Source organism: Bombina bombina, chromosome 9 (assembly GCF_027579735.1).
Source record: "Bombina bombina isolate aBomBom1 chromosome 9, aBomBom1.pri, whole genome shotgun sequence".
Classification (NCBI taxonomy): domain Eukaryota; kingdom Metazoa; phylum Chordata; class Amphibia; order Anura; family Bombinatoridae; genus Bombina; species Bombina bombina.
In genome coordinates, this window is record NC_069507.1 from 72405221 (window position 1) to 72421418 (window position 16198).

Genomic DNA, 16198 nt, shown 5'->3' on the forward strand with positions numbered 1-16198 from the left:
TAGTGGTCGCCGAATGGAAGGTTTATGCACAGTTGCAAGACTCTGGAGGACTCTACACCTTGATGTCCATGGGACTCCAGAGGCACCAGCAGCTTCAAATATCTGTTTCCTGCTATGTAATGGTATTTTAGCAGCTGATCTCTTGATCTAATGCATGGATCTGGCAGAAATCTTCCTCAATGTGCCTTTATCTGCACAAACCCGTCTGTGCTCTGAATCAGCCACAAATCTCTTAATAGTGCGATGATCATGCTTAAGTTTTCGTGAAATATCTAATGTTTTCATACCTCGTCCAAGGCATTGAACTATTTCACTCTTTTCGGCAGCAGAGAGATCCTTTTTCTTCCCCATATTGCATGAAAATGGTGCTCTGCTTAATAATGTGGAACACCCTCCTTTAGTAGGTTTTCCTTTAATTGGGCTCACCTGGCAATCTAATTATCACAGGTGTTCGAGATTGTGTTCAGTGATCAAAAGAGCCCTGAGACACAATGCCATCCATGAGTTAAACTGAAAAAAAAAATATTTAATCTTTGTGACACTGAAATAGGAGTTGCATAATAATTTGGAACAGGGTGTAGGGAAGCTTCCCCCAAACATCATGTATAAAGGGACAGTCTACACCTTAGTCATCTTAAAGTCTTACCTTAGATAAAGCTGCAAATAGCCTCCTGCACCTTTTTTTCTATATCATGCAGCAGGAACAGTAAAATAGTTATTTTAAAATTAATATTGTTTCTAGCCACTTTAAAATGGCAGCCAAGCTCCACCCACTGAAGACATCAGGATCTAGGCTGCATCTAAGCACTATGCTGAATACCATTGACAGTCTGTTGAATTCAAGTAGTGAGCCTTTTGTGATTGGATGCCATATGCAGCCCAGATAGTGATGTCATCAGTGGGCTGAGCTTGGCAGCCATTTCAAAGTAGCCAGAAACAATATGCATTTAAAAATAACTTTGTTACCATTTCTGCTGCATGATATAGAAAAGGTGCAAGAGACTGTTTGCAGCTTAATCTAAGGTAAGACTATGATGTCCAAGGTGTAGACTTTCCCTTTAATGCATATATGAGACATAGGGCCAGATGATCCAAAGCTCTCTGCTCTGCCAAGTTAATTTAAAAAGCCTACATTAGAGCATTTTATTTTTCTTTCATGACCCTTTAAATGGTTTATGCTTTAAAGGAAAACTCAGATTACTAGTACCCAAAATCTGACCCACCGATATCAGATGTTATCTACAGACTGCAGTAACAACAGTTATGTTACACTGTGTGTGAGATAATGTCTGTTTCATATGATCTCTGTGGTTTCCTTCCCTTTATGTTCAAACTGAAAACCTTCTAAATACGACCAGGCGTTTTCTAACCGTCATACAGTTTGTAGAAAATGTGTGCGATTAAAATGTATGAACAATAAATAAAGGGTTAAAACTAACACTTTATTCCTTTTTATTTTCTTAAGATAAACTAAACGGATGAGATTGCGTGAGCAATTCTAGAGGATAACAGTGTCACAATTGCCCCAATTTCTTGATGGGCAAACATTCTAGGTTTGAAACAAACGGAGTAAGCTTAAAAAAATTTTTTTCCATTTGACAACTCAGTATAAATACATTTTTGTGAATAACTCAGTAAAAATGTAACACTATTTGACAATTGATAAAAACTTTGACCATATCCCTGTCTGATTTACCCCTTAGGATAGCATTATAAATATCCCAGACTTTCCCAAATTAATCTACTGTATACTTCCTAACATTTCCTGGATGCAATCTGGGACTTTGAGGTTTAGGCTGAGTTAGGGAGACCTGTGGGCAGAGTTGTGTGTATTTAGTGGGTAGAGTCACGACTGTGGCTGGGGATATGGTGTTATGTGCAGGGTTGAGCATGCTGTGTGTAGGGTCTGGGCTAGGCAGTTCCTTGTTTCACTTACAGTAAATGGGGCTTTTATAAGGCAGCGAGAGGGGCAGTGACAAAGAGCTCCCTAACCGGGATAATCCCGCAAGATGCAGAAAGTTTGGGAGCTCTGCTACTGTACAGGACTTGTTATTAAAGGGACAGTCAAGTCCAAAAAAAACTTTCATGTTTCAAATAGGGCATGTCATTTTAAACAACTTTCCAATTTACTTGTATCACCAATTTTGCTTTGTTCTCTTGGTATTCTTAGTTGAAAGCTAAACCTATGAGGTTCATATGCTAATTTCTTAGACCTTGAAGTACACCTCTAATCTAAATGCATTTGGATAGTTTTTCACCACTAGAGGGCATTAGCTCACGTGTTTCATATAGATAACATTGAGCTCATTCACGTGAATTTACCATGGAGACAGCTCTGATTGGCTAAAATGCAAGTCTGTCAAAGAATTGAAATAAGGGGGCAGTCTGCTGAGGCTTAGATACAAGGTAATTACAGAGGTAAAACGTGTATAATTATAACTGTGTTGGTTATGCAAAACTGGGGAATCTGTAATTAAGGGATTATCTATCTTTTAAAACAACAAAAATGCTGGTGTTGACTGTCCCTTTAAGTGCCCCTTAATCCTAAACAAGCACCTCATTCACTAACGTTCTCTTCCCCTACTGGTCTTTAAGAAAAAGGCTATTCACTGCTGCAGAATAATTCTTCAGTTACTCTGGCACCTACAACCACTGCATATAGAAATTAATTGCACATAAAATTCAAACAGTCTCTCAAGTTTTAGGCTTAAAGGGACACAATTCCCACCATAATAAACCCCATAATGAGGCAGTCCTAAAATTAACTTAAAGTGATGGTAAATTCGTATGTATTGCAAAACATATTCTAGATGCTCTTACTTTAACTAGCAGATCGATGTGCTTATATTTAAAAAATTAACTTTTTTTACTTTGTTATTCCGTTTTTATTAGGGTAACCGTACAGTCTAATAATCTGCCTCTCTCTATATTTTTCACAGGGGCAGCTGTGATTGACATCGGTTTTAGCCAATCATCAGCTCACCATGCGCCCCATGTGAAATCGGACCTGCACGCTCCCATGCTCTCAACTCACTCATTGCTATGGACTGCACATGCGCAATTCTTACGCTAATTGCGCATCTCTACATGATAATACTAATAATAATAATAATAATAATGAGTATTATCATTTAGAGATGCGCAATTAGCGTAAGAATTGCGCATGCGCAGTCCATAGCAATGAGTGAGTTGAGAGCACGGGAGCGTGCAGGTCCGAATTCACATGGGGCGCATGGTGAGCTGATGATTGGCTAAAACCGATGTCAATCACAGCTGCCCCTGTGAAAAATATAGAGAGAGGCAGATTATTAGACTGTACGGTTACCCTAATAAAAACGGAATAACAAAGTAAAAAAAGTTTATTTTTTAAATATAAGCACATCGATCTGCTAGTTAAAGTAAGAGCATCTAGAATATGTTTTGCAATACATATGAATTTACCATCACTTTAATGGGACGGTAAAGTCAAAATGAAACCTATATGGTTTGGATAGAGCACGCCATTTTAAATTCCAATTTACTTCTGTTATCGATTTTGCTTGGTTCTCTTGGTATTCTTTATTTGCAATGTTATACATAGTTGCTAACACAGCTGCAATAGACTGCTACAGACACTCTACAGTATGGCAGCAGAGTTTGCAACTATGCATGACTGCTATAAATATTGTTGCAAATACTGCTGCCATCTGGCTAAGGACACATGCACGCTCCTGAGCTCACATAGGATTACTCTTTAACAAAGGATACCAAGAGAACTGATAATATAAGTCAAATGAAAAGAAGTCAATTGAATTATGAACATTTAATTTTGACTTTACTGTCCCTTTAACAATATTTACTTTCCTTCTTCAAAATCCCAGCATTCCTCTTCTGGAATACAATAAAGACACCTTTGCCTCCAGTGTTTTCTACCACCCTGCCAATGCGCATTTTTGTGAACTATCGCTGTACAGGCACCTGACTTGCTGAGAGCGTATCTGTAACTAATCAGGAGCTCCTATTTCATTATGGTATGAAGCAACTGTCCAATGAAAATATTAGTGAAAGCATAAATACAATTTCTGATAAGCGTGAGAGATTATAGGACGCTTAATACAGTAATTAACTGATTTGAGAAAGATAGTCTACTGGGAAAGATCCTTGGCAGTTTAATGAAAGCAAGTTTTCACTTGAAGGACAATCAAACTTGACATTTCAACAACGTGTAAAATGTTTCATTATCACAAGTCAAACGTTATTGCAATTAAACGTGCTGTAAAATACATCTAAAAATTGTGCTTGTTTAACTTGGGTTAATACTTTTAGGCAATTGATGTAAGCTTTTGTTTACTTTTTCCTCCCTGACTAATCTTCGATGGTGTCACATGTTTTTAAAAGGTGGAATATCAGTTTTACATGAACAACCATGATAGGAAACTCATTCTTTGCAATAATAACTAAGTTGAATCAGAAGAAGAAGAAGAAGGAGAGAGGGGGCGCCTCTAGCCTACCGCACCTGGTGTTCCCAGGCTGTCTCCCATCCAGGTACTGACCAGGCCTGGCCCTGTTTAACTTCCAAGAGCAGACGGGATCGGGTGCATTCAGGATAGTGTGGGACTCAATATTGTATTTTTTTGGGACCTCTATACACATTAGTGCACTTTATGTTTCATAGCTTTTTCACTATTCATTGGATATCATTATATATCAATATATATATTTTTTAAATAGCAAACTATTGCTATATATTCCATTATTTTATGTTTGGCGTCCCCTACAGGATATAATTTAAGTTAAATCAGTGCTAAACCTCCTTAAAGGAACAGTTTACAAATATAATTTTTATTGTTTTAAAAGATAGATAATCCCTTTATTAACCCATTTCCCAGTTTTGCATAGTCAACACAGTTATATTAATACACTTTTAACTTCTGTGATTACCTTGTATCTAAGCATCTTCTGACAGCCCCCTGAGCACATGACCTTTTATTTATTTATTATCTATTTACATGCATTTAGTACTGTGTTGTGCTAACTGAGGAGGTTTAAAGGGAGATAATAGTCATAATTAAAGGGACAGTCTACACCGGAAATGTTATTGTTTTAAAAAGATAGATATTTCCTTTATTACCCATTCCCCAGTTTTGCATAACCAACACATATTAATATATGTTTTACCTCTGTGATTACCTTGTATCTAAACCTCTGCAGAGTGCCCCCTTATCTCAGTGCTTTTGACAGACAGGCAGTTTAGCCAATCAGTGGAGACTCCTAAATAACTCCACGGGAGTGAGCACAATGTTATCTATATGACACACATAAACTAGTACTATCTAATTGTGAAAAACTTTCAATATGCTCTGAGCTAAGAGGCGATTTTCAACGGTTTAGAAATCTGTTTGAACCTACCTAGCTTTAGCTTTTCAGAAATACCACCAAGGGAACAAAGCAAATTTATTGATACAAGTCAATTGGAAAGTTGTTAAAATTGCATGCTCTATCTGAATCATGAAAGTTTAATTTTGACTAGACTATCCCTTTAAAGTGAGATTGTGATGTGGGCGCACTGGGCATGCACATCATATGTACAATTACATTTAATATTGTAATAACTTTAATTAGAAACATTTTTTTCTAAGACAGGTATTGCAAAAATACCTCTATGCAAAGTTAAAAGTTCACAGATATAAATTTAAATTTTGACTCTTATGTCCTTTTAAATGGTTACAGAATTTGCTTTTTGGCCTTACTAAAGTGCGTGAGACAAGAACAACTTTTACACAAAACCAAGAGGATGTTTGAAAGGATATAAACTCTAAATACATTTTATATGCATAGAACTGAGGTTATCCTCTGCACTAGTCATGGTTGCTGCAATTTCACTGAATTCCAGCGCTGAGGCGTTTGCACATGTGCAACTCTCCTTCAGATACCTCCAGTGTAACCTAGGTTCCAAAATGGCAGCACCCATTGTGAAGTTATAGAATATGAAGTTATACAATATAATTAATATAAGATAGTATTAGAGTATTTATATTAGTCAGGAATTTGTCAGTAATAGTTTAAAGGGATAGTAAACCACAACATTTTATTTTATGATTCAGATAAAACAAACAATTTTAAACAAATTTGCAATTTACTTTTATTATCAAATTTGCTTCATTCTCTTGTTATCCATTGCTGAAGGGACAGCATTGGACTACGGGCAGCTAGCTGAACACATCTAGTTAGCCAATCACAAGAGACAAATGTGTGCATGCACCAATCAGCAGCTAGCTCTCACTAATGTAGGATATGTGCGTATTCTTTTTTAACAAGGGATACCAAGAGAACGAAGCACATTTGAAAAAAGAAGTGAATTTAAAAGTGTCTTAAATGACACGCTCTATGTGAACCATGCAAATTTAATTTTTACTTTAATATCCCTTTAACTCCCTTTAGAGTACATTAGATTTAGAACAGCGACATTCAGAACAGTTGCTCGTGTCAATCAAAAACACTGTTTAGTGCTCGATAGAGAAAACGTTATTTTAAATTACTATTAAGTAATGCTATGGAACTGCGCATGAGTAAAGTTAAAATACAATTATCAATATGTCAGGCAAATTCATGAAGTCGTATAAGGATGTTAAGATATATATATAATTTGCCTTTTACTTATGGTATGGACTAAGCTGATTGGTCCAAGATGAACATAAATACAGTGAACTGGAACAAAAGTGTTATCTGATACCTCCTGATCTCAAGGTATTGTATTAATCTTTACTTGTTGTGATAATTAATAAATAGATTTGTGTCAACTGATATTTGATAAATTAGAAGTATTATTTCATCTGTTAGATAACCCAGATTGCATGTTGTCTATAACTAATAAATCCAGTCAAGGCATAAATATTTATAATCAAGAATAATCATCACTGTATCTTTCTTCCTCTCTCTGCGAGATTGTACATCTGTTGCTAATCAGTCATTAGTGACAGCCCCGTAGCCTCTGACTATGACACCCACAATTAGAAGGAGGTGCATGAAATATATTGTGTTTAATGTCCCTTTAACAATCCTGTTTTCAGGTCTACAATTTTGTCTCTTCTTGACATAAAGAATATTTGAATATTATTAGTGGATAGAAAGATTTATTTCTGCATAAAGATCACCCAAGCTAAGAATGTACCTCTGGAGAACCAACTGGGTATAGATTTACAATACACCAGGAATGCTACTGGTATTGGTAATTGCATGTGTACTCTGATGCCTTTGAAATTAAAGTAAGTGAGCATATTTCTATTAAACCTCATTTATTTAAAGGGACATACTGCTGTAAAAATAAAATATATACAAAATATTTTTATATTTTATATTAAACATATTTTCTTCTATAACTATGTGTTTAACATCTTCCAAAGGGTTAAACACAGTCAAGCTTGCATTCATGGAACACCCCCACTCTACTCCTGATTAGAATACCATCAGTGATTGAAGCATATATTCCTACACCTGATTTGTTTAACAGCTATATCCTCATCAGTAGTTGAAAAATAAAAATAATTCTCTCATTAACCCCTTTTACAGGGTTAATTTGGTCACAAAATGTTCTAAAGAAATAGCACATTTGGTTTTTGCACTGGAATACCCCTTTAAGAAAAACTCTCTTTAATCATTTGTGCATTTTTTTTCTAGATATATTATTCAAATGTTGCCAATATGTCATACATTTAAACAACTTTCCAATTTACTTTTATCATCAAATTTGCTTTGTTCTCTTGGTGGTATTTTTGAAAAGCTAAACCTAGCTAGGCTCAAACTGATTTCTAAACCGTTGAAAACCGCCTCTTAGCTCAGAGCATTTTGAAAGTTTTTCACAGTTAGACAGTGTTAGTTCATATGTGTCATATAGATAACATTGTGCTCACCCCCCTGAAGTTATTTAGGAGTCTTCACTGATTGACTACACTGCATGTCTGTCAAAAGCACTTAGATAAGGAGGCTGCCTGCAGAGGCTTAGATACAAGGTAATCACAGAGGTAAAAAGTATATTAATATAACTGTGCTGGTTATGCAAAAACGGGGAATGAGTAATAAAGGGATAATCTATCTTTTTAAATAAGAAATATTTTGGTGTATACTGTCCCTTTAATCAAAATACTAAAATCTGTAACTTTAATGGTGCTTTTTTATCCCATTGTCTTCCTGATCTGGACAGTTAAAAATCAGCCACATTTATGGTGTCAGAAAACAAATTAGATGTGGGAGTGTTGCCACCTAGTGTTAAGATGAGGTATAGCATCTCTATTGTCATAAATTTGTATTCTGTATATACTCATCCACTGAAAATGTTGTCAGCCGGGTGGAATTATAAAGTAGCGGAATTGTAATACTTTGCAATATTATAAAATTTTCTCGTGTTTATAAATATTACTTAAGCAACCTAAAGCACAAATTAATGTGGTGTGCCCATTAAGGGCCAGATTACAAGTGGAGCGTTAATTAACCGCGCACCCTTAAGCGGGCAAATTAGCCTGTTTGTGGGAGCGCAATAAATAATCAGCCATTATGTGGCTGGTTATTGCTACTGCAAGCTCGCGGTAGGAATTAGCGCTTATAAAATTAACCAGAGATCAGATCTCAGGTTAATTTTATAAATGTGCCCCAAATGCCCCCAAAATACAGTGTAGTGTATTTTATTAAAAAATAAAAAAAATTGTAGCATCTTTCTTTTTTTAATAAAATAACTGCACAAAGCAGTTTTTAAGGGGTAAAGTTGGCGGGTGTTGGGTGTCTTTACATCAACTGTACCAGGTTTTTCAATGGGTGTGTTCCTGAACGGCTTGATTTTCAAACCCTTGCGAATTGTGCAAACAAAATGCCAGTTTATTTATTTTGAATATAGATGTTTTACAATTTAGTGCTTATGAGCACCATATAAAAATGACTTAAATGTCCATTTTGGACCATATTTTTTGTAGATTAGGCAAGAATGAGAATCACAGCATTTGTTCTAGATGAATGAGAATCCCATAATTACTTTGATGATAAAAAAATAAAAAATCTATTGCACAAAAACCGGCTGATAAAGGTCCACTAACCTTCTGCTTTCTGACACGGCGTAGTCCAGGTGCATGAAGATATGCTGAAACAGGCTACAGCTGGATCGGCTGTTAATGTCATAGCCGTAACCTCGTTTCCAGTATTGTTTCAAATCGTTGAGATACTCTAAGACCTGCATAAATCATATAAAAATTGCTTTTTAATTTACTCAGGCTATAAGTCTGATGTACAGCTGAATGACAGGATCTGTCTAAAAAGTGACACCTAATGCTGGTGACAGGGTAATATGGCCACATAATGTGAACTATATACAGAAAAGGAAAATGTTTACTGTGCACTCATTCGTAAAAGTGAACTTTTATTGACGAGATTAACCCCTTAAGGACCAGCGACGTACCCTGTATGTCACTGGCCTTTTTTTGGGACTTGATTGTTTTATAGCGCGGTCTTGCCACCAGCGTTGAGACTGCTCTATTCCAAAAAGCCTGCTGGAGGGAGGGCATTAATAGCGTGTTCTTGCTAGACTTGTGCTATTATGTCCTCAAAAAACCCTTAACGACCAGTGACATACAGGGTACATTGTGGTCATTAAGGGGTTAAAATCTCATGTACCTTCAAAAGTCTCATTATAAACCATTATTGAGACACTCCACATAAGGTGATATTGGAAAAGTAAAGTATTGTCCTTAAAGGAACAGTAAACACTTTGAGATTCTAATATAAAACATCTAAATCTTCATAGTAAAACAAGTTTGCAGTATACCTGCATTATTTATTTTGCCCTCTTTTTCCTGTAATTTACTTCTGAAAAGTGTGGACTTTTGAGTCCTAAAAATTGAAGAAGCCCCTGGCAGGCTTCCCAAGTCGAATCCTGTCATTTATTTGTTCCTAATTTGCAGTTTGTTATGTTAACATATCTGCTGAGACCAAACTATGAAGATTGTATTTAATCGCAACAAACCTTAAAGTGATGGCAAATCCGAGTGTTTAACAAACACTAGGATTTACCATCACTAAAAATCAAGTGGAGTTTAAGTGATAATATATGTAAAAAAGGGTGCTAAACGCAACCTGAATGTGCCGTTGCATATGGGTAAACTCAACGGCTCCGGCCGCCCACGGCACATCACTCTTCTACTAATAAGGTGACGTTTGCACCTCTAAACCAATAGCCGTGCGTGTCATCTGACAGCGTTCTGTATGCACGCAAGGCTATTGGTCTAGAGGTGAAAGAGTTTAGTGAGCTGCCATGGCACACAGAAGGTGAGTTTAGCCCCCTTTTTTTATATAAAAATACTATGGAGCTTGATGCCCCTGTTTCCGTGCGAGCCTTCAGGCTCGCTGGAAACAAAAGTTATGAAGCAGCGGTCTAAAGACCGCTGCTCCATAACCTGTCCGCCTGCTCTGAGGCGGCGGAAAGAAATCAACCCAATCGAATACGATTGGCCGCGAATCTGCAGGGGGTGGCATTGCACCAGCAGTTCACAAGAACTGCTGGTGCAATGATAAATGCCGACAGCGTATGTGCGGCGGACATGATACGATACTTCATATCATGTCCGCTCGCACATTGTTAAATATACCCCTTAACCTCCACTTTATTTTTAGTGATGGTAAATCCTAGCACTTGTTATACGCTTGGATTTACCATCACTTTAACATCATAACTTTTAACAGTAGCAATTTGTATTAGTTTTTTATTCTTGGATTACACATTGGTTTATAATCTGTCTATATTAGGATAAAAATTCCACATTAATAAATACCAGATAAGCAAATGCTGAACCACTGGTCACACAGTTTAACCCATTGTTATGAGACATTAAAACTCACTAGGGCATCTTCCTCATCAAACAGATCACACCAAGGAGAATGTGGAACATTGTTAATGGCCAGTTCGAACGAGCAGGTAAAAAAAGCCACTTGAATTAAGTCTGCAATAGAGACAATAACAAATTATAGAACATAATTTTATTATCTCACCTAGGTGCAAATTATAGTGACACAAGGGGTTTCCTCTCTTTAAATATGAAAAAATTAGCATACCTCCCTACCTTTGTGGCAAGTATTAGGGACTCAGATGGTTCAGGGGGCAATCACTATTTTGTGGTTGGGGTTATATTGGGAGGAGTGTATAGTGGGCAGGGTCATGGGCGTGCCTGAGAGGTTGGTGGGTGTATCTAGATGATAAGTGGGAGTGTCTAGCTGATCAGTGGGCATGTCTATAAATGGTGCTAAGGGAAACTCTGCAAATAAAGATATATGGCTGTCTCCGAAGGAGAGCGGTACAGGAGCTTTGAATTAGGGACTCTCCCTCTCAAATAGGGACATTTGGAAGGTGTGAATAAGTATGGTGGTTTCAGACCTGAACAGGAGAGGAAACTTGCCTTTTAAAATATATGTATCATCAGTATAAAAGAAGTTAGGGGCAATAAAGTCAAAATTATACTTCCATGATTCAGTCAGAGCATTACATTTTACACAACTTTCTAATTAAAGGGACACTAAACGCAATTTTTTTTTAATGATTCAGAGAGAGCATGCAATTTTAAGCAACTTTCTAGTTTACTCCTATTATCATTTTTTCTTTCTTCTTTTGCTATCTTTATTTAAAAAGCAGGAATGTGATGCATAGGGGCCGGCCCATTTTTGGTTGAAAACCTGGGTTATGCTTGCTTATTGGTAGGTAAATGTCAGCCTCCAATAAGCAAATGCTATCCATGGTGCTGAACCTAAAAATGGGCTGGCTGATAACATTTACATTCATGATTTTCAAATAAAGATAGCAAGAGAACGAAGAAAAATTGATAATAGGAGTAAATTAGAAAGTTAATTCAAATTGCATGCTCTATCTGAATCACGAAAGAAAAAAAAATTGGGTTCAGTATCCCTTTAACATCTATTATCAATATTTCTTTAGTTCTCTTGGCATTCTTTGTTGAAGAGTTAACCTAAATAGGCAATGGTACAATGTCACCAAGACCACAGTATCGTATGTACAATGTCTGTTTACTGTTGGGGGGGTTGTAATATCTAGCTATCCTATCACTTCAGCAGCCGCAAATCCACACAGTCAGTAGGAGAACACAAGCACCAGAGATTCTGCAACTTAGCTCCTGTGTGGGCCTGTGCACAGGGGCAGTGTGGAAGCAGAAAGATGTATGGTGCTCATGTGAACGTGGCTAAGCAGGTCCTGGGTCTTGTAAATGGGGCTGTGAGAAACCCGAGACTTGGAGTGTGAGGGGAAAGAGAATGAAAGTGGTATGTGGTTCAGGGGAGATGAAAGTCAGGAGGAGGAAAATAGCAGGGACACAAGGGGGCTTAGAAGAAGGAGAGGTTGAGAGAACTATGGAGTTCAGAAAAGGAATAGGCTAAGAGTGGCATAAAGCTCAGAGAGTGGAGGCTAAAAGTTTTATGAAGCTCAGACTGATAACAATGCTCTTGCGCAAGAATGGTCCTCTCCCTCTTTGGCCGCGAGGCCTACAAAAGGATTGAGCTGCACCATGCTAAATTTTAGGTGCACCTGGCAGCAGTAAGCTGCGGTCAGGGGGGGTAAGTCGAGGATGTTTTCCTGGACACTTATGAGTTACACATGCTGCAGGGTGGGCCGAAAGTAACATGTACTGTGTATCTGGACACACTACTTCTATTCCTCCCTGCACACCCTGCAGCATGTGTAACTCATAAGTGTCCAGAAAAAACATGGCTGAGGTGGCCACCCTAGGTATCCATGGGTGTCTTGGTGGCTTCAAATTGGGGTGCCATGGCATAAGTTTAAAGTTGCCAGTGGCACTCTCTGGTTTGAGAAGCTCGAATTTAAGCCATACATACACAGAATAAAAGTCTAGTATTGAATAATAAGAATACCAGTCAATAGAATATTTCTACCAGTAATAACAATCACGATGCAAACATACCTGCTGTTAGCTCACTTTCAGGAACGCCTAAGCGAGCAGAAATCTTGTGTACAACTTTCATCATTTCTGGGCTTTCCTTGAACTTGTCAACCTGATGCATTGCTGTGTCATTATCTTCAACCTCGACCACAAATTTCTCACAGTGATCAAAAAAACGCATTAATGTATCATTGACTAATACCTCCTTGCATGGTAAATCTAGTAAAAAAATAAATAAAAAATAAAGTAAAGAGATTTATTTACGGTCCTTAGAAATATTTATTAATTTTTACACAGTTTAAAATATGACTTTCAAAAATTGAAAACTATTATAACTAGCAATAAATCTTAGCAGATAAGAGGAACATGTATTAAAAGTAAACAATGTAAGAAAAAAGTGTATATATTTCAGTTTACACTTCAATAAAGCATGGAAATAAAAAAAAAAAAAAAAATACGACTTACATCCGAGTGGGGTATTCACACAGAATGCCACAGATGGTACGAAATAGAACAAGCATCCATACCGTATAATTTCCTCCTCCCAGATCTCATCTGGATACCATAACACTACAATTCCCTTATACCTTCCACTAACCCAATTATTAAGAGTTGCCTTTGGTACAAGTTACGGCACTCAAACATGGTTGAGCCTCACCCATCCCCAATACACAGTATCCTACTAAAAGGTTTACCAGACTCTAAGCCCAATAGCTGGTCCAAGCTTAATATTAAAATAGTAAGTAACCCGTACAATGGTTCTGTGTGGCCATCCCACCCTGAGCGGATATCCCAGTTAGCTGTCCCCCCCCAAACTCAAATTTGAAGTTATTCGCTTCAGATCCCTGTTAAACAGCTGGGGTTTCTTACGTACAGAACCAAGACCCCTGACCATTTGGGAATCTAGGTGGATGAAGGGGCTGCAAAGATACAAACCACTGACGACACACTACCAATGCTTATTGGAGTGTCCCTCCCTGCATAAAACACATAATATGCTAGTGTAGGAAAAAGACCTACAGAAAGAAATAGAACCTAAACATTGGTCAAGAGCCATTGCAGACACCAGACGCTCAATACACTGCATACCCCTTTTCAAATTATATTATAAGCTATTGACGAGATGGCACTGGGTCCCAAGTAGACTACATAGAATATGGTGGAGCTGCCCAGTTATTAGACAACTATGGATAGAGGTTTTACAATTATGCAGACTACTATCACTCCCAGCAGATAAGGGCCCCGAGACATACCTACTCCACATAGAAATTCCCAAAATCTGAAAGGCTCGGAAGTACCTATTTATATACATTTTGACAGCCATAAAGTGACTGAGGTACTCTCCTATATTAGAACAATGGAAGAAGTGGTATTCCTAAATAGAGGTATACTAGACCTCCATTCAGAAATCTGGACACCCTGGGATAATCTCCCACCACCAACATCCCAAGACTGCCCTTTCCCTACATTTCCAACCCCCCCCCCTGCCCCCCCCCCCTCTTTTCCATTTCTCTCTCTCTCTTCTTCTTTCTCCCCCTCCTGGAAACACTACAAACCCTACTGTTACATGTTTATTACCTTTGCACTATGTTCACTTTATATAATTACTGGAGCTAGATTGTTAAGCTCTTAAGATACCATATAGTTGTTCTGTATGTCTACCATGTTGAACCTTGCACTTGTTGAACTGTTGGATAAGATGACCCTATAGAAAAGTTCTATATTTGGACAGCAACATTGGATATGGACTATCACATCCTCGCCAACATCTGTGAATTATAAAAATCGAGGTATTACCCTTTGAATTCTCCCCAATGAGTGGAGAGGAACTTTTGTAGGACATTTCCACATTTTGATTCTGACATACTCTGTAACGTGGATAGATGCACCTAAATATGTCTTACACCTGCTGTTATTTATATGTTTTGATACCTCATTAAAAAAATATAAAATAAAAAAAAATACGGCTTACCTTCCAGTTCGCCTTCTGGAGTTTTAGGAATACCGAAGTAAGTGTGTACAAGACCATTGACAAAAGATTTTGTGCTGTCTACACATCTGTGTTTGGAACTGGTAATGAACTTCATGCTGCACGTCTTAAACTTTTCTGCAGTGAAGAGTGAAGGAAAAACAGAGGCCAAACGGTAGGCAAGGTTTTTCATATCCTCTTCACCTTTCTTCACCAGTTGCCCATCCATCCACTCATCGTACCACATGTCCCACTTCTGTAGGTCCTTAACCAGCTTAGATTGACTATCACTTTGTTGCAGAATTAAACTATGTATTTTCTTCATTTTTTTAATTTGCTTTGATGTAGGATATCTAGTACCATGCCTGATTACAGAAACTATTTGAAGAGGGGTACAAGTGCCTGGCAGGAGATCTTGCTTTATCTTTGTTAACAATGGATTTTCAAGGAGATATGGATTCACTTGTTCATATCTTGTTTTTGTCCCAAAGTAAGAAGCTAACTTGGGAGGGTCAGGGGGTGCAGAGATTTGTCCTGAACTGCAAAACCAGGTGACAGAGATAAGGATAATTTGTGCAGGTAAGGGAAAACATCTTCTAGACACTGGGACAAAAAACATCCTAGTGATAATCTTTTAAAACAGCTATATATTTATTAAAGCTGATTGATTTTCAAAGATGACAATTGTCATAAAACCTTATGTAAGGACAATTAGTTTATAGCTTCTTTATTCTTCTTGTTGGAAGCCCTGGAAGGGAAAAAAAAAAGTTCAGATTAAAAGATTTATATTTGAGTTAACAGGCTACAGAATTTTGCGGCGCTAATAATAATAATAATAATAAAAAATTGTACAAGAGTGAACTCCAATCGAACAATCACTATACTTCATATAAACCAAATTAGGCCAACACTTCTTTCTCTTAACGGACCAGTAAATACAGTAGATTTGCATAAACAACAAATACATGATAAAAAATGCAATAGAACTTAGTCTGAACTTCAAATGAATAGTAGATTTTTTTTCTGACAAATTTCAGTTATGTCTTTTTCTACTCCTCCTGTATCATATACGAATATTCTGTGAATTTTTGCACGTGCTCAGTAGGAGCTGGTGACTTAAAAAGTGTTAATATAAAAAGACTGTGCACATTTTGTTAATGGAAGTAATTAAAAAGCTGTTTAAAATTACATGCTCTATCTGAATCATGAAAGCTTAAAGGGACACTGAACCCAAAAAATTTTCTTTCTTGATTCAGATAGAGCATGCAATTTTAAGTAACTTTCTAATTTAGTCCTATTATCAATTTTT

General features: G+C 37.2%; 1 protein-coding gene and 1 pseudogene across 2 annotated transcripts in view; both read right to left on the reverse strand.

Annotated features, from left to right (window-relative positions):
* MINPP1 (multiple inositol-polyphosphate phosphatase 1) overlaps positions 1 to 16198 on the reverse strand; it is a 114219-nt gene that overhangs the window by 92720 nt on the left and 5301 nt on the right. For both annotated transcript variants that reach the window (XM_053692220.1, XM_053692219.1), the window contains exons 2-5: positions 14893 to 15637; positions 12942 to 13139; positions 10858 to 10958; positions 9063 to 9196 (exon numbers count right to left, since the gene is read on the reverse strand). In XM_053692220.1, coding sequence (XP_053548195.1) covers positions 9063 to 9196; positions 10858 to 10958; positions 12942 to 13139; positions 14893 to 15508 — 1049 coding nt within the window. In that variant the 5' untranslated portion in view covers positions 15509 to 15637. The remainder of the gene's footprint in view (positions 1 to 9062; positions 9197 to 10857; positions 10959 to 12941; positions 13140 to 14892; positions 15638 to 16198) is intronic.
* Positions 4484 to 4602, reverse strand: LOC128640618 (uncharacterized; annotated as a pseudogene).